Source organism: Vidua chalybeata, chromosome 29 (assembly GCF_026979565.1).
Source record: "Vidua chalybeata isolate OUT-0048 chromosome 29, bVidCha1 merged haplotype, whole genome shotgun sequence".
NCBI lineage: Eukaryota > Metazoa > Chordata > Aves > Passeriformes > Viduidae > Vidua > Vidua chalybeata.
In genome coordinates this window covers 1779248-1797231 of record NC_071558.1, presented here as the reverse complement: position 1 = coordinate 1797231, position 17984 = coordinate 1779248, and the positions used below count along the sequence as shown (strand labels likewise).

Sequence of the window (17984 nt, the reverse complement as noted above, 5' to 3'; positions counted from 1 at the left end):
AACGACACACGGGGGGGGTGACACCGAATTGGGGACACCGAGGGGTGACACCGGCACACGGGGGGGGGACACCGGCCTGGGGACACCGGGACACGGGCGTGGGAGGTGACACGGGAGGGGAGGGGGCGGGGCTGACTTCAGCACCGGGGACAGCACCGGGAGGCGACAGTGACACGGGGGGGGGGGGGGAGGGGACACGCGTGGGCGGACACCGGGCCCTCCCCCCCCCCGCCCCTCCGCGCGTGCGCGCGGGAGCGGCCCCGGGCCCCGCCCCCTCCCCAAAACATCCCCAACCCCCCCCCCCCCCCACCGCCCCCGGGCCCGGGCGGGGCCGTTACCGGAGCCCGGGGCCCCCTCCCGGTTCTCGGTCCCGCCGGTGGTGCCGGTGCCCGGTGCCGGTCCCGGTGTTGTCCCCGGTTCCGAGCGCCCCCTCCCCGCTCCCCGGTTCCCAGCCCCGGTGTTGTCGCCGCTGCCCAGCGCCCCGCAGACGGTCCCGGTGCCCCTCATCCGGTGCTCGGTCGCCGGTCCCGGTAGCCGGTTCCCAGAGCCCCGGTCCCGGACTCCAGGTCCCGCTGTTGTCGCCGGTGCCGGTGCCCGGCAGCCAGAGCCCCGTGCCCAACAGCCGGTGCCGGTGCCCGTTATCCGGTCCCGGAGCCCAGTTCCCGGTGCCGGTGCCCGGTCCCCGTAGCCGGTCCCCAGTTCGCCATCCCCGGTCCCGCTCCCCAGGCCCCGGTGTCGTCGCCGGTGCCGGTCCCCGGTGCCGCTCTGACATCAGCACCGGGCGGGGCGGGGCGGGGCGGCTCCGACCGGGGAAGAAAAGCGTCTCCCGGTGCCCATCCCGGTGCCGGTACCCGGTACCCGGTGCCGCTGCCCCAGCAGGCGGGGGGGCTCGGCCACCACCGGGGCTCACGGGGACCGGCGGCCGCCGCGGCCGCCATGGACCGAACCGGGCGTTGAGCTCCCCCCGCCCCCCGCCCGGTACCGGGACCCTCCCCGAGGCCACCGGGGCGGTACCGGCGGGGCGGGCGCTCGCAGCATCCACCGGGATTTTGGGGAGCAGCACCCGGGAAACGGCCGGGACGCACCGGGAGCGCCGGGAGCGCCGCCCCCCGGGCAGAGCTGCCCCCGCCCCGCCGCGCCCCGTCCCCGGAGCCGAGCCGAGCCCCGGGGCCGCCTCGTCCTTTGTGTGCGCCGGGGCACCGGGCACCGCCGGGAGCACCGGGAGCCGAGCCCGGGCGGTGATAGCGGGGAGCGGGAGCGGCCCCGGGGCCCGGGGACCCCCCGGCGGCCCCATGAAGGAGCCCGACGCCATCAAACTCTTCGTGGGGCAGATCCCGCGGCACCTGGAGGAGAAGGACCTGAAACCGATTTTTGAGCAATTCGGGAAAATCTACGAGCTCACCGTCATCAAGGACAAGTACACCGGGATGCACAAAGGTACCGGAACCGGCAACCGGGAACCGGGGATGGGGAAAGGGAACGGCCCCGCGCAACGGGAACGGGCAGCGGGGATGGGGCAGGGGCAGCGGGCACGGCCCCGGGCAGCGGGGGTGGGTGCGGGGCACGGGCACGGGGGAGTGGGGACAGCCCCGGGATTCGGCCACGGGTACCGGGAACGGCCCCAGATACCGGGATCAGCCCCGGGATCAGCCCAGGATGTGGCCCCCGGTACCGGGATCAGCCCCAGGATGTGGCCCCCCGTACTGAGAGCAGCCGCCGGTACCGGGAATGGCCTCGTGATGTGGCTCCTGGCACCGGGAACAGCCCCGGGATTCGGTCCCCGGTACCGGGATCAGCCCCGGGATGTGGCCCCAGATACTGGGAACAGCTCCCGGTACCAGGGGAAGCCCCGGGAGATGGCCCCCGGTACCGGGAGCGGCCTTGTGATATGGCTCCCGGTACAAGGGATAGCCCCCGGTACTGGGAATTGCCCCGGGATGTGACCCCCAGTACTGGGAACAGCCACGAACACCGGCAATAGCCCCGGGATACAGCCCCGGTACCGGGCACAGCCCCGTGCCACGGCCTCCAGCACCAGGAACAGCTCCCGGTGCCGGGAACAGCTCCCAGCACCGGGAATGGCCCCGTGACACAGCCCCGGTACCGGGAACAGCCTCGGCATGGGGTCCTCGGGACTGGGAACGGCCACCGGCACCGGGGACAGCTCCCGGTACCGGGAATGGCCCCAGGATACGGCCCCGGTACCGGGAACAGCCACCGGCGCCAGGAACAGCCACTGTCACCAGGAGTAGCCCCGTGATACGGCCCGGGGTACCGGGAACAGCCCCAAAACAGCCCCAGGTACAGCCGAGGGCCCCGGTACCGGGAACAGCTCCCAGTAACCGGAACAGCCCCGGAATTGGGAACCACTCCAGATCCAACCTCCGGTACCGGGAACAGCCCCACAAACGGTACCGGGAACAGCCCTGGGTACAACCGAGGGCATTGGGAACAGCCCCCGGTACCGGGAACAGCCGAGGGCACCGGGAACAGCCCCAGTACAGCCAAAGGCCTTGAGCAACACCCACAGCTCAACCTACAGCCGCAGGCCCCAGGAACAGCCCCGGGCACCGGGAACAACCCCGGGAACAGCCGAGGGCACCGGGAACAGCCGCAGCCCCCAGCCCAGCCTGGGTACCCCGTGTCAGGGTGTTGTACCCCGAGTGCTGGGGGCGGCCACGGGCCGGGGGGGTGTTGTGTCAGGTGTGGGGTGTTGTACCGGGGTGTTGTGTCCGGCTGTTGTGGGGTTGGGTGAGTGGGGGCTGCTGTTGTCAGGCTGTTGTTGTTAGGGGCTGTTGGGGTGTTGTTGTCGGGCTGCTGTTGTTGTTGTTGGGGTGTTGTTGGGGTGTTGGGGTGTCGTTCCTGGGGTGTTGAGGTGTTCCTAGGCTGTTGTTGTTGGGCTGTTGCTGTTGGGGTGTTGTTGGGGTGTTGTTGTTGTTGGGGCGCTGTGCCCGGCTGTTGTGCCAGGTGGGTGCAGCGGTGCCAGGTGCCGCCGGGTGTTGTTTTGGGGTGCCAGGCGGGTGTGGGGTGTCACGTGGGTGCCCCTCCAGGTGACACCCAGCCCTGGGGGTGTTGGGGTGTCGTGTCAGGGGCTGGGGGTGGGAGTGGGGTGGGTGTCAGGGTGTTGTGTCGGGTGTTGTTTCGGGGTGCCAGGTGGGTGTTGGGTGTCACCCCACGGGTCCCTGTGAGGGTGACACCGGCTCTGGGTGTCCCTGGGTGTGTCTGGGTGTTGTTTTGGGGTGTTCGGGTGTTGTGTCTGTTCTTGGGGTGTCACGGGGTCACCCCCTGTGTCCCTGCGGGTGACACCGGCTCTGGGGGTCCCGGGGGGGGTTGGGGGTGTCACAGCCGGGGGTGACAGTGACAGGGCCCTGCTGCCCACGCCGGGGGTGTCCCCAACACCCGCGGGGGTCCCTGAGCCCCCCCAAACCCCCGGCACCGGCTGTGCCCCCGATGGGCACCGGCACTGGGGGGGTCTCCAGGGGTCCTGGGGGGCTCTGTGGGACCCTCAGGGGTCTTGGGGGGGGGGGTCACTGCCCCAAAATCTGGGGTCTGGGGGCTTTGGGGGGTCTGGGGGCTATTTGGGGTCTGTGGGGGCTATCTGGGGTCTGTGGGGGGATTTGGGGTCTCTGGAGGTTCTTTGGGGTCTGTGGGGCTGTGGGAGTTCTGAGGGGGGTCCCGCTACTTTTGGGGTGCTCCAGACCCTCTGTGTCACCTCGGGCTGGGGGTGAGGACACCCCGGGGGCGCCCCCCTTGTCCCCCCCACGCCCCCCGACCCCTTTTTTCCCCCCTTTCCCCCCAGGATGCGCCTTCCTGACCTACTGCGCCCGCGAGTCGGCCCTGAAGGCCCAGAGCGCCCTGCACGAGCAGAAAACCCTGCCGGGGGTGAGTGGGGGGCGTGGGGACCCCCCCCCCGGGGCACCCCCGAACCCCCTCTGTGAGCCCCCAACCCGTGACACCCCAAAATCCCCCATAAACGCCCTAAAAATCACACTGAGACCCCAAAAATCACAGCAAAACCCCCTAAAAAGTCAACCTGAAACCACCCAAAAATCACCTATGAGCCCCCCAAAAATCACCCTTAAATCCCACAAAATCGCCCCTAAAAAACAGCCTGGAACCCCCCACAAATCACCCTGAGACCCCTCCCCAAAATCACCCTGAAACCCCCCAGAAATCACCCTGAAACCCCCCAGAAATCACCCTGAGACCCCTCCCCAAAATCACCCTGAAACCCCCAAAATCACCCCTAAACCCCCCCAAACCCCCCCTTTTTTAGGACCACCCCGGACCCCGCTGAGGGGGGGGATTATTTTTTGGGGGGGTGGGGGCACCCCCGAACATCTGCGGGGTGTTTAATTAGCGCCGCTAATGAGGGCCTGGCGCTAATGAAGCGCTGCCGGGCGGGCACGGGGACAACAAAGCCCGGGATGGGGGGGGGGGGGTGCAGGTGCCCCCCACCCCCAATTAATTTTGGGGGGGGGGGTCCCACCTCCCATTCCTGATTTTTGGGTGGGGGGGTTGAGGTTTCCTGGGGAAGGATTTGGGGGTCGCTGAAGGGGGGCTCGGGGTGTGGGGAGGGGGGGGCAGTTTGGGGGTGCCCAGGGTGGGGAGGGGGCTCGGTGCGCGCCCCCCCCCCCCGCGGGCTCCGCGCGTGTCCCGCCGGGCCCGGGGGGGATTTGGCTTCGCCGGGATAATCCCGGGATTTGGGGCCGCAAATCCGGGGGGGGGATTGGGGTGGGGGGGGGGGGGGTGGATGGGGTTTGGGATGGGGGGGGGGATTAAGGGCGGCCCCGCCCCCGCAGCTGCCCCCGCCGCAGGGATGCGAATTTGGGGAGGGGGGGGGGCACCACACTCAGCGCCCCCCGAGCTGCGCCGAGCCCGGGGGGGGGTCCCGGCGGGGTTTGGGGGGGTTGGGGGCTTTGTCCGCCCCCCTCTTTGTGCGCCCCCCCCCCCCTCCAGCGGCCGGGGCTGATCCAGGGCGGGGGGGGGGATTAGGGGGGGATTAACGCCCCCCGCCCCCAACCCGGGGGGGCTTTTCCAGCGCCATCTGGGGCTGGGGGGGGGGGCTCGGGGGGGGCACCTTCGCTTTCGGCGGCGAAAGGAACGCCCGGGGTCAGCCGGGGATGGACCCGCCCCCCCGCGCCCCCCCCCCAGCCCCAATTCCCCCCAAATCCCCCCGAGAGGGGGCACGGCCGCCCCTCCCCCACACCGCCCCCCGCCCCCCGAGGTTTGGGGGGGGGGCGCGGGGGGAGGGGCGGGGTCACAGCGGGCCTGGGGGGGGGGGGGAGGGGTGCCCCCCTCCCCAAATCTCCATCCCCGCCCCCCCCATCCCCGTCATTGTTTATCGCGAGCGCTGATGACGTCAGCGGCGTTGCCAGGCAACGGCGATGGGTAAATTGGGGATGAGTGGGCGGTTGCCATGGAGAGGAGCCGGCCGTTGCCATGGCAACCGCGCATCTGCGCCCTCCCCCTCCCCTCCCCCCCCCCGTTCCTCTGGGGGGTTCCGGGGTGGGGGGGGGAGGGGCGGGGGTGGGTCCTTCCCCCCCCAATTAACGCGGGGGGGGGGGAGGGGCGCTCATTAACGCGCCCCCCCCCCCCCGGCAGCGGCTCCCGTTGCCAGGTAACGGGATGCAGGCCCGGCGTTGCCATGGAGACCGGAGCATCTTTGGGGGGCGGGGGGGAGGGGGGGGTCTGGGACCCTCTGAGGGGGTGGGGGAGGTGCTGGGTGGCCGGGGGGGGTTGGGGGGGGGTCTCTCACACCCCCCTGTGTCCCCCCCCCCCCCCCAGATGAACCGGCCCATCCAGGTGAAGCCGGCGGACAGTGAGAGCCGAGGAGGTACCGCCCCCAAAACCACCAAAAATCCCCCCAAAATCATCCCAGAATCACCCCAAATCCCCCCAAATCACCCCAAAATCACCCCAAACACCCCAAATCACCCCAAATTATCCCAAAATCACCCCAAACACCCCAAATCACCCCAAATCATCCCAAAATACCCCCAAAATCACCCCAAACACCCCAAATCACCCCAAATCATCCCAAAATCCCCCCAAATCCTCTCAAAATCACCCCCAAAAAACCCAAAAAAAACCCCAAATCACCCCAAAACCTCCCCAACCCCAAAGTCCCCCAACACCCCAAACTCACCCCACACCACGCTGTCCCCAAACCCCGGTGTCCCCAGATTACCCCAAGGCCACCCCCCAGTGTGAGACCCCCAGGGCCACCCCACGCGTGTCCCTGTCCCCAGGGTGGCTGTCCCCAGCGGGGGGTGTCCCTCCATGTCCCCATTCCCGTTCCCAACGTCCCCATCCCCCCACCCCAGTGTCCCCACCCTATCCTTCCTGGAGTGTCACACTGCGTGGCACTGTCCCCGTGCCCGTGTCCCAGTGCCACCCGCCGTGTCCCAGTGCCAGTGGCAGTGTCCTGGTGCCCATGTCCCAGTGCCAGCTGTGGTATCCCCATGCCCGTGTCCCTGTGGCGGTGTCCCGGTGCCACCCATGGTGTCCTGGTGCCCGTGTCCCCATGCCCATGTCCCCGTGCCCGTGTCCCCGTTCCGGTGTCCCGGTGCCACCTGTGGTGTCCCTGTGCCCATGTCCCGGTGCCACCCACTATGTCCCCATGCCCATGTGCCGGTGCCTATGTCCCCGTGCCCGTGTCCCCATGCCACCTGAGGTGTCCCCGTGCCCGTGTCCCCATGCCCATGTCCCGGTGCCCGTGTCCCCATGCCACCCGTGGTGTCCTGGTGCCAGCTGTGGTGTCCCCAAACCCATGTCCCGGTGCCCGTGTCCCGGTGCCAGCACGGTGTCCCCATGCCCGTTTCCCCATGCCCATGTCCCCATGCCCGTGTCCCCATGGGCGTTTCCCCATACCCGTGTCCCCGTGCCCATGTCCCGGTGCCAGCGCGGTGTCCCCGTGCCCGTGTCCCCGTGCCCGTGTCCCGGTGCCAGCGCGGTGTCCCTGTGCCCATGTCCCCATACCCCTGTCCCCGTGCCCGTGTCCCGGTGCCAGCGCGGTGTCCCCGTGCCCGTGTCCCCGTGCCCCTGTCCCCGTGCCCATATCCCCATGCCCGTGTCCCCGTGCCCGTGTCCCGGTGCCAGCGCGGTGTCCCCGTGCCCGTGTCCCCATGCCCGTGTCCCCGTGCCCGTGTCCCGGTGCCAGCGCGGTGTCCCCGTGCCCATGTCCCCGTGCCCGTGTCCCCGTGCCCCTGTCCCCGTGCCCATATCCCCATGCCCGTGTCCCCATGCCCGTGTCCCCGTGCCCGTGTCCCGGTGCCAGCGCGGTGTCCCCGTGCCCGTGTCCCCATGCCCGTGTCCCCGTGCCCGTGTCCCGGTGCCAGCGCGGTGTCCCTGTGCCCGTGTCCCCGTGCCCGTGTCCCGGTGCCAGCGCGGTGTCCCCGTGCCCGTGTCCCCATGCCCGTGTCCCCGTGCCCGTGTCCCGGTGCCAGCGCGGTGTCCCTGTGCCCATGTCCCCATACCCCTGTCCCCGTGCCCATGTCCCCGTGCCCGTGTCCCCGTGCCCCTGTCCCCGTGACCATATCCCCATGCCCGTGTCCCCGTGCCCGTGTCCCGGTGCCAGCGCGGTGTCCCCATGCCCGTGTCCCCGTGCCCGTGTCCCGGTGCCAGCGCGGTGTCCCCGCAGAGGACCGGAAGCTCTTCGTGGGGATGCTGAGCAAGCAGCAGGCGGACGAGGACGTGCGGAAGATGTTCGAGCCCTTCGGCACCATCGACGAGTGCACGGTGCTGCGCGGCCCCGACGGCACCAGCAAAGGTGGGGGGCCGGGGGCACCCCGGGGTGGGCTCCCACGGGGCTCCTGGGGGTCCCACGGGGGTCACTGGGGGTCCCACGGGGGTCACCACGGTGGGCAGGGGAGATCAGTGGGGCAGGGATGGGGTTTAGGGGGAGCATGGCAGGGATGGGGTTAATGGGATTTGGGGGGTCCAGGGAGTGGTGGGGGTGCGGGGGATGGGGTGGGACCCCCAGACCTCCCTGGGGCTGCCACAGAGCCGATGTCCCTGATGTCCCCAATGTCCCCAATGTCCCTGATGTCCCCAATGTCCCCGATGTCCCCGATGTCCCCGATGTCCCTGATGTCTCCAATGCCCCTGATGTTCCCAATGTCCCCAATGTCCCCAATGTCCCCGATGTCCCTGATGTCCCTGATGTCCCCGATGTCCCCGATGTCCCCAATGTCCCCGATGTCCCCGATGTCCCCGATGTCCCAAATGTCCCCGATGTCCCCGATGTCCCCGATGTCCCTGATGTCTCCAATGTCCCCAATGTCCCCGATGTCCCCGATGTCCCCGATGTCCCTGATGTCTCCAATGCCCCTGATGTTCCCAATGTCCCCAATGTCCCCGATGTCCCCGATGTCCCCGATGTCCCTGATGTCTCCAATGCCCCTGATGTTCCCAATGTCCCCAATGTCCCCAATGTCCCCGATGTCCCTGATGTCCCTGATGTCCCCGATGTCCCCGATGTCCCCAATGTCCCCGATGTCCCCGATGTCCCAAATGTCCCCGATGTCCCCGATGTCCCTGATGTCTCCAATGTCCCCGATGTCCCCGATGTCCCCAATGTCCCTGATGTCCCAAATGTCCCCGATGTCCCCGATGTCCCCGATGTCCCCAATGTCCCCAATGTCCCCAATGTCCCCGATGTCCCCAGGCTGCGCCTTCGTCAAGTTCCAGAGCCACGCGGAGGCCCAGGCCGCCATCGCTGCCCTGCACGGGAGCCGCACGCTGCCGGTGAGGGACCCGCGGTGTCACCTTCGTCACCGTCCCCTTCAGCCTCCCATCGCTGTCCTCATCATCGCCCCCTGCGCTGTCAGCTTCAGCATCCTCATCATCATCCCCTTCATCGTCCTCATCCTTGTCCCCTTCATCATCCTCATCGTTGTCCCCTTCATCATCCTCTTCATCGTCCCCTTCATCATCCTCTTCATTGTCCCCTTCATCATCCCCTTCATCATCCTCTTCATCATCCCCTTCATCATCCTCTTCATCATCCCCTTCATCATCCTCTTCATTGTCCCCTTCATCATCCTCTTCATTGTCCCCTTCATCATCCCCTTCATCATCCTCTTCATCATCCCCTTCATCATCCTCTTCATCATCCCCTTCATCATCCTCTTCATTGTCCCCTTCATCATCCTCTTCATCGTCCCCTTCATCATCCCCTTCATCATCCTCTTCATCGTCCCCTTCATCATCCTCTTCATTGTCCCCTTCATCATCCTCTTCATTGTCCCCTTCATCATCCTCTTCATCATCCCCTTCATCATCCTCTTCATCGTCCCCTTCATCATCCTCTTCATTGTCCCCTTCATCATCCTCTTCATTGTCCCCTTCATCATCCTCTTCATCGTCCCCCTCATGGGCCCCTTCATCATCCTCATCATCGTCCCCATCATCATCCTCATCATTGACCCCTTCATGGTGTCCTTCGATCATCTCCTTCATCATCCTCATCACATCCTTCGTCACCCGTTCTTCTCCTCATCATCCTCACCACTGTCCCCATCACCAGCCCCATCCTCATCCTCTTCATCACCTCCATCATCCTCACCCCGTTACAACCCAACCATCACCGCTCCACCCCATGTGACCCCGAGTGACCCCGAGTGACCGCAAGTGACCGCAAGTGACTGTGAGTGACCTTGACTGACCATGACTGACCGTGAGTGACTGTGAGTGACCGCAAGTGACCATGAGTGACCACGAATGACTGCGAGTGACCATGAGTGACCTTGACTGATCATGACTGACCGTGAGTGACCACGAATGACCTTGACTGACTGAGATTGACCCTGAGTGACCATGACTGACCACAAGTGACCTTGAGTGATGGTGAGTGACCATGAGTGACCATGAGTGACCATGAGTGACCATGACTGACCGCGAGTGACCATGACTGACCATGACTGACCGCGAGTGACCGCCGTGTCCCCGCAGGGCGCCTCGTCCAGCCTGGTGGTGAAGTTTGCGGACACGGAGAAGGAGCGGGGGCTGCGGCGGATGCAGCAGGTGGCGAGCCAGCTGGGCATGTTCAGCCCCATCGCCCTCCAGTTCGGCGCCTACAGCGCCTACACGCAGGCGGTACGGGCACTGGGGGCACTGGGGGCACTGGGGGGACTGGGGGCACTGGGGGCACTGGGGGCACTGGGGGCACTGGGGGCACTGGGAGGGACTGGGGGCACTGGGGGCACTGGGGGGACTGGGGGCACTGGGGGCACTGGGGGCACTGGGAGGGACTGGGGGGACTGGGAGGACTGGGGGGACTGGGAGGGACTGGGGGGACTGGGGGCACTGGGGGGACTGGGGGGACTGGGGGGACTGGGAGCACTGGGGGCACTGGGGGCACTGGGAGGGACTGGGGGGACTGGGAGGGACTGGGGGCACTGGGAGGACTGGGGGGACTGGGAGGGACTGGGGGGACTGGGGGCACTGGGGGGACTGGGGGGACTGGGAGCACTGGGAGGGACTGGGGGGACTGGGGGGACTGGGAGGGACTGGGGACGATGGGGGCACTGGGGGGACTGGGGGGACTGGGAGGGACTGGGGGCACTGGGAGCACTGGGGGCACTGGGAGGGACTGGGGGCACTGGGAGGGACTGGGGGCACTGGGAGCACTGGGGGCACTGGGAGGGACTGGGGGCACTGGGGGGACTGGGGGCACTGGGGACACTGGGAGCACTGGGGGCACTGGGGGCACTGGGAGGGACTGGGAGGGACTGGGGGGACTGGGGACATTGGGAGGGACTGGGGGCACTGGCGACACTGGGGACATTGGGGACACTGGGAGGGACTGGGAGGGACTGGGAGGGACTGGGGACACTGGGAACACTGGGGGGATCAAGGGGAAGAGGGTGGGACCCCCCAAAATCCAGCCTGAGGTGGTTGGGGTGGTGGGAGGGGATGGACACTGGGGTGACATCCATGGCGAGGTGACAGTCCCAAATCCTGTGATGGGACGTCTGTGGGGAGCCCATGACCCCATGTCCCAGGGTGCTGGTGGCACCAGGGTGGGCTCTACGGGGCGGTGCCAGCAGCCATCCCAATGGCGGGCGGTGGCCACGGTGGCAGTGGTGGCAGTGGCCACACAGTGCCAGGCGTGTCCCCACAGCTGACGCAGCAGCAGGCGGCCCTGGTGGCACTGGGGTGACATCCCTGGGGGGATGCAGGTCCCGGATGGGACAGCGGGGTGAGATCCCGGGGTGCTGGCGGCACTGGGGCGGGCTCCCCGGGGTGGTGGTGGCCGCGGTGGCCGCGCGGTGCCAGGCGTGTCCCCACAGCTGATGCAGCAGCAGGCGGCCCTGGTGGCCGCGCACTCGGCCTACCTCAGCCCCATGGCCACCATGGCCGTCCAGATGCAGCACATGGGCACGGTCAACCCCAACGGGCTCATCGCCACCCCCCTGCCACCCTCCTCAGGTAACGGGGACAGGGGGACAGGGGGACAGAGGGGACAGGGGGACAGCAGGGACAGGGGGACAGAGGGGACAGGGGGACAGGGGGACAGGGGGACAGCAGGGACAGCGGGGACAGCGGGGACAGGGGGACAGAGGGGACAGTGGGGACAGAGGGGACAGCGGGACAGAGGGGACAGCAGGGACAGCGGGGACAGGGGGGACAGCGGGGACAGAGGGGACAGGGGGACAGGGGGGACAGAGGGGACAGAGGGGACAGTGGGGACAGCGGGGACAGGGGGACAGAGGGGACAGTGGGGACAGTGGGGACAGAGGGGACAGCGGGGACAGCGGGACAGAGGGGACAGAGGGGACAGTGGGGACAGAGGGGACAGGGGGACAGTGGGGACAGAGGGGACAGAGGGGACAGAGGGGACAGCGGGGACAGAGGGGACAGCGGGGACAGCAGGGACAGTGGGGACAGAGGGGACAGAGGGGACAGAGGGGACAGCGGGGACAGGGGGACAGAGGGGACAGAGGGGACATGGGGACAGGGGGACAGAGGGGACAGGGGGACAGAGGGGACAGAGGGGACAGGGGGACAGAGGGGACAGTGGGGACAGAGGGGACAGCGGGGACAGGGGGACAGAGGGGACAGAGGGGACAGCGGGGAGAGGATGGCAGTGGGGTACACAGGGACAGGGACAATGGGGAGGGACACCTGGGATGGGGACACTGGGGAGGGGGTGGCAGTGGGGATGGGGACAATGGGGAGGATCCCATGGATGGGATGGGGACACCAGAGGTGGGATGGGGACACCACGGATGGGACGGGGACACTCGACCACCAGAGAACGCGTGGGGGTTCCCCACCCTCCGGGGGTCACAGTCCCGGTGGTGTCCCCGGGGTGTCCCCGGGGTGTCCTGGAGTGTCCCGGGGTGTCCCCGGGGTGTCCCCGGGGTGTCCCGGTGCTGACCCGGCGGTGACCGCGCTGTCCCCAGGAACCAGCACCCCCCCGGCCATGGCGGCCACCCCCGTCCCGGCCATCGCGGCCCCGCTGAGCGTCAACGGCTACAGCCCCGTGCCCGCGCAGCCCGCGGGACCCCCCGCCCCCGACGCCGTCTACGCCGGGGGGGTCCCCCCCTTCCCAGGTGCCCCCCGACCCCTCCCCAGCCCCTCGAACCCCCCCGGGCCCCCCCCTAACCCCCCCTGTGCCCCCAGCCCAGAGCCCCGCGGCCCCCGGGGACCCCCTGCAGCAGGCGTACGCAGGCATGCAGCACTACACTGGTGCGTACTGGGGCAACTGGGAGCGGCTGGGAGGGACTGGGAGGTACTGGGAGGGGGGTGTGTGGTACTGGGGGGCACTGGGAGGGGCTGGGGGGGTTGTGGTGTGGCACTGGGGACACTGGGAGGGGCTGGGAGGGGGTTGTAGGGCACTGGGAGGAACTGGGAGGGCAGGGGGGGGAACTGGGGGTGCGCTGTGGAGTACTGGGGGGCATTGGGAGGGTGTTGGGTGGCACTGGGAGGGCACTGGGGTGGCACCGGTGTCATTGGTGGCTTTGGGCGGGTGCTGGGGGGGCACTGGGGTGGCCCCGGTGGCACCGATGTCCCCGGTGACCCCGTGCCCCCCGTGCCCCCCGTGCCCCCAGCCGCGTACCCGGCCGCCTACGGGCTGGTGAGCCCGGCCTTCGCCCCCCCGGGACCCCTGCTCGCCCCTCCGCCCCCTCCGCAGCAGCAGCAGCGCGAAGGTGAGACCCCCCCGGGACCCCCAAAACCCCCCGGACCCCAGAGACCCCCCCGGGACCCCCAAAACCCCCCGGACCCCAGAGACCCCCCGGGACCCCCTCAAAACCCCCCGGACCCCCGAGACCCCCCCGGGACCCCCAAAATCCCCCGGACCCCAGAGACCCCCCCGGGACCCCCTCAAAACCCCCCGGACCCTTGAGACCACCCTGGCCCCCCAAAACTCCCCTGGCTCCCCAAAACTCCCCGGGACCCCCAAAACCCCCCCAGGACCCCCCCCGATACATGTGAGATGACCCCCCCAAAACCCCTTGGGACCCCCAAAATGTCCTGGGACCCCCAAACCTACCCCAGGACCCCAAAACTGAGACTTGGGGCCCCAAAATCAGAGCTGTGAATCCAAAATGGGACCCGGGACCCCAAAACCGGAGCTGTGAATCCAAAGCAGGAGCCAGGTTTGGGTTGAGAGCCCCGGTTTTGGGGTCTTAAATCTTGGTTTGGGTTGAGAGCCTGATTTTGGGGTCCTGTGTCCATTTTGGGTTGAGAGCCTGATTTTGGGGTCCTGTGTCCATTTTGGGTTGAGAGCCTGATTTTGGGGTCCTGTGTCCATTTTGGGTTGAGAGCCTGATTTTGGGGTCCCGTGTCCGTTTTGGGTTGAGAGCCCCGGTTTTGGGGTCCCGTGTCCGTTTTGGGGACGCAGTCCCAGGTGTGACCCCGCTCCCTCCGCAGGCCCCGAGGGCTGTAACATCTTCATCTACCACCTGCCCCAGGAGTTCGCCGACACCGAGATCCTGCAGATGTTCCTCCCCTTCGGCAACGTCATCTCCGCCAAGGTCTTCGTGGACAGGGCCACCAACCAGAGCAAGTGCTTCGGTAGGGACACGGGGACACGGGGACAAAGGGGACACGGGGACATCGGGAACAAAGGGGACACGGGGACAAAGGGGACACGGGGACACGGGGACACTGGGGACATCAGGGACACGGGGACATCGGGGACAAAGGGGACATGGGGACACTGGGGACAAAGGGGACACTGGGGACATCAGGGACACGGGGACACTGGGGACACTGGGGACATCAGGGACACGGGGACACTGGGGACATCAGGGACACTGGGGACACTGGGGACATCAGGGACACGGGGACATCGGGAACAAAGGGGACATGGGGACACTGGGGACATCAGGGACACGGGGACACTGGGGACATCAGGGACACGGGGACATCGGGAACAAAGGGGACACGGGGACACTGGGGACATCAGGGACACGGGGACATCAGGGACAAAGGGGACATCGGGGACATCAGGGACAGTGGGGACATCGGGGACCATGGGGACATCAGGGACACGGGGACACGGGGACAAAGGGGACATGGGGACACTGGGGACATCAGGGACACGGGGACATCAGGGACAAAGGAGACATCGGGGACAAAGGGGACACTGGGGACATCAGGGACAGTGGGGACATCGGGGACATTGCAGATATTGGGGACATCAGGGACAGTGGGGACATCGAGGACATTGGGGACATTGGGGACATCAGGGACATCGGGGTCATGGGGACAATGGGGATAATGGGATGTGGATGTGAGATATGGGGACACTGGGAACATGGGGACATCGGGGACAGTGGGGACACAAGGATACAGAGACATGGGGACGTCAGGGACACGGGGACATTAGGGACATTGGGGACATTTGGGATAATGGGATATGGGGACACTGGGGACATCAGGGACACGGGGACATCGGGGACAAAGGGCACACGGAGACAATGGGGACATCAGGGACATTGCGGACAGTGGGGACATCGGGGACATCGAGGACATCGGGGATATGGGGACAATGGGGATCATGGGTTATGGGATAGGTGATGTGGGACATGGGGACACTGGGGACATTGGGATACAGGGACAACGTCCCCAAATCCTCCATGTCCTTCATGTCCTCCATGTCCCCAATGTCCCCTCTGTCCCTCTGTCCCCACTGCCCCTGATCTCCTCCACGTCCCCCATGTCCCCATATCCCCCTGTCCCCATGATGTCCCCGATGTCCCCCATGTCCCCTCTGTCCCCGATGTCCTCATTGTCCCCGATGTCCCCTCTGTCCCCGATGTCCTCATTGTCCCCGATGTCCCCGATGTCCTCATTGTCCCCCATGTCCCCTCTGTCCCCTCTGTCCCCGATGTCCCCACAGGCTTCGTGAGCTTTGACAACCCCGCGAGCGCCCAGGCCGCCATCCAGGCCATGAACGGATTCCAGATCGGGATGAAGCGGCTCAAGGTGCAGCTCAAGAGGCCCAAAGACGCCAACCGGCCCTACTGAGCCTGGTGAGACCCCCGGGACCCCCCGGGACACCCCCAGGACCCCCGGGAGACCCCTGGGACACCCCAGGAACCCCCAGGAACCCCCCAGGACACCCGGGACCCCCCAGGAACCCCCGGGACCCCTTGGCACACCCTGGGACACTCCTGGGACACACTTGGGACCCCCCGGGACCCTCAGGACAATCTGGGACCCCCCCTGGAACCTCTCCAGGGCTGGAAAACCCCTGGGGATCCCCTTGAGACCCCCCCAGGACCTCCCCCCAGACCCCCCCCATGACCCCACCAGGCTGGGAACCCCCTGAGCCCCCCAAGACCCCCTGGGAACCGCGGGGGGATGGGTTCGGACGTGCCCCCATTGGGATTTGGGGAGTCCCCGGGATTTTGGGGGGGATGGAAATGCCCCGGGGGGTATTTGGGGTGTCCCCCATTGGGATTTGGGGTGTCCCAGTGATTGGGGGGGGCAGGAAGTGCCCCCCAAACTCTGTTTAACCCCCCCCAATCCCCAAATTTTCCCTCCCCAGGTCCGGAGGCTCCGGAGCAGCACCTTTGGGTGCCCCCCCATTGCAGAGCAGCCCCCGCAAACCCAGCGGTGCCCGGGGGGGGGCTCGGTCCTGCTGGGGGGGGCCCCAGACCCCCCCATGCTCAGGAAGGATGGACCCCCCCTCCAGGCCCCATCCGACCCCCCCAGTCCAGCCCAGTCCATCCCAGTGCCCCCCCCCCCAGCAGCCACATCCACTCCGTTTTTGGGGGGTCGTGCCCACCCTGGGGGGGCCCCAAAAGGACCCCCCCCCCTCACTCCCCCCCTCTGGGGACCCTTCTTGGGGCTTTTCTCACCAAACAGGACCAAAAGCAGCTCCAAACTGGGGGGGGGGTGTCTCTGGGGGGTCATGGGGGGTCCTGGGGGCCTTCGGGGGGGATCCCTGGGGGTCCCAAAGGGGGGACTCGGCCCCCCCAATATCCTCCCGGGGGCGCAGCGGGACCCCAACACTGCCACTGCCACCCGCTCCGCCCACAACCTGCCTCAGTTTCCCCTCGGGATGGGCCAGCACTGGGATGGGCCGGGACTGGGATGGACTGGGACTGGGATGGACTGGGATGTGCTGACAGTGGGACAGACTGGGATGGACTGGGATAAACTGGGACTGGGATGGATCAGCACTGAGCTGTTCCATCACTTGGATGCTCTGGCACCGGGATGATCCCACACTGGAATGTTCCAGCACTGGGATGTTCCCACACCGGGATGATCCCAAACTGGGATGATCCCCATGGGGTGCTCCGGCACTGGGATGCTCCGGCCCCGCTCTGGTCCAGCACTGGGATGCTCCATACTGGGACGCTCTGGGACCAGGAAGCTCCGATACCGGAATGTTCCAGCACGGGAATGCTCTGATACCGGGACGATCCCACAGCAGAGGATCCCACAGCACTGGGATGCTCCCACACCAGGATGCTCCAATCCCAGAATGTCCCAGCCTGGGGATGCTCCAGGATCAGAGGGATCCAGGACCGGAACGCTCCGACACCAGAACGTTCCATCGGATGCTCCGCCACCGGAATGATCCGATCCCGGAATGCCGCGGCCGTGGGACGCCATGCCCTGACCCCGGGATGTCCCCACTCCTCTGGGATGTCCCCACTCCGAAATGTCCCCACTTTTTGGGATGTCCCCACCAGGAGCCGGATGGACACGGAGTGGCCGATCCCGGGAATTCCTGGGAACTCCAAACCAGCCAAGCCCAGGGGACACCGGGAGCAGGGACAGGGACACGGACACGGACAGGGACAGGGACAGGGACAGGGACAGGGACACGGACACGGACACGCGGCTCCAGCCCTGCCCGGCCCCAAATCCCAAATGATCCCAAATCCCAAATCCGGGGGGTGCCAGCCCCCACCAGCCAAACTGGGGCCGTGTCCAGCCCGGAGCCCCCCAGGACCCCAAACCCCAACATCCCCAACCCAGTGCCCCCAGCACCCCAAACTGGGACAATTCCCCCCCAGGTGGGGTCGGTGCCACCCCAGCCCCCCCAGACTGGGTCAGAACCCCCCCCAGTTCCCCCCAAACGGGGTCAGGGCTCCCCCAGCCCCCCCCAACCGGGCTCGGTGCCCCCAACCCCTCCCAGTGCCCCCAGCACCCCCAAACCAGTGCCCCCCCTTCACCCCCGCCCCCGCTGTACATAAGGGGGGGCGCGGGGCCCCCTCTGTGTCCCCCCCATTTTGGGGGGGTTTGGGACCTGCTGGGTTGATTTTGGGGGGTGGGGGGGGGGGTTTGGGGGGCATTGGGGGAGGGGCAGTGAAGCCCCCTGGGCTCAAGGCTTTATTTATTTGCTATTTATTGCAGTTCCTTTCAGAATTGACTTTTTTTTCTCTTTTTTCTTTTTTTTTTTTTGGTTTTTCTGTCGAAATAATAATAATAATAAAAAAAAAAAAAAAAACCAACATCAAAAAAACCAAACCACACCTTAAAAACCCACTGAATTCCCAAAGTCCAGAAGT

The 17984-nt window shown here is 67.1% G+C and overlaps 1 protein-coding gene across 2 annotated transcripts; it reads left to right on the top strand.

The window, feature by feature from the left end:
* The first annotated feature begins 532 nt into the window (after positions 1 to 532).
* CELF3 (CUGBP Elav-like family member 3) lies at positions 533 to 17938 on the top strand. 2 transcript variants are annotated; one of them, XM_053966982.1, is made up of 13 exons: positions 541 to 1437; positions 3800 to 3882; positions 5788 to 5836; positions 7643 to 7771; positions 8669 to 8748; positions 9955 to 10098; positions 11295 to 11433; positions 12411 to 12560; positions 12631 to 12696; positions 13059 to 13157; positions 13882 to 14025; positions 15356 to 15488; positions 16007 to 17938. In XM_053966982.1, the coding sequence occupies exons 1-12, from the start codon at positions 1293 to 1295 to the stop codon at positions 15481 to 15483; spliced, it is 1356 nt and encodes a 451-aa protein (XP_053822957.1). In that variant the 5' UTR covers positions 541 to 1292; the 3' UTR covers positions 15484 to 15488; positions 16007 to 17938. The 2 variants fall into 2 exon arrangements, with proteins under 2 accessions (XP_053822958.1, XP_053822957.1); XM_053966983.1 differs by lacking the exon at positions 16007 to 17938 and having other exon boundaries at positions 533 to 1437; positions 13923 to 14025; positions 15356 to 15470.
* The last annotated feature ends 46 nt before the right edge of the window (positions 17939 to 17984 follow it).

Coding starts and splice junctions, on each gene's coding strand:
- CELF3 (XM_053966982.1), top strand. CDS start 1,293: ATGAAGGAGCCCGACGCCATCAAACTCTTCGTGGGGCAGATCCCGCGG. Junction 3,883..5,787: donor AGCAGAAAACCCTGCCGGGG/GTGAGTGGGGGG, acceptor CCCCCCCCCCAG/ATGAACCGGCCCATCCAGGT. Junction 12,697..13,058: donor AGGCATGCAGCACTACACTG/GTGCGTACTGGG, acceptor CCGTGCCCCCAG/CCGCGTACCCGGCCGCCTAC.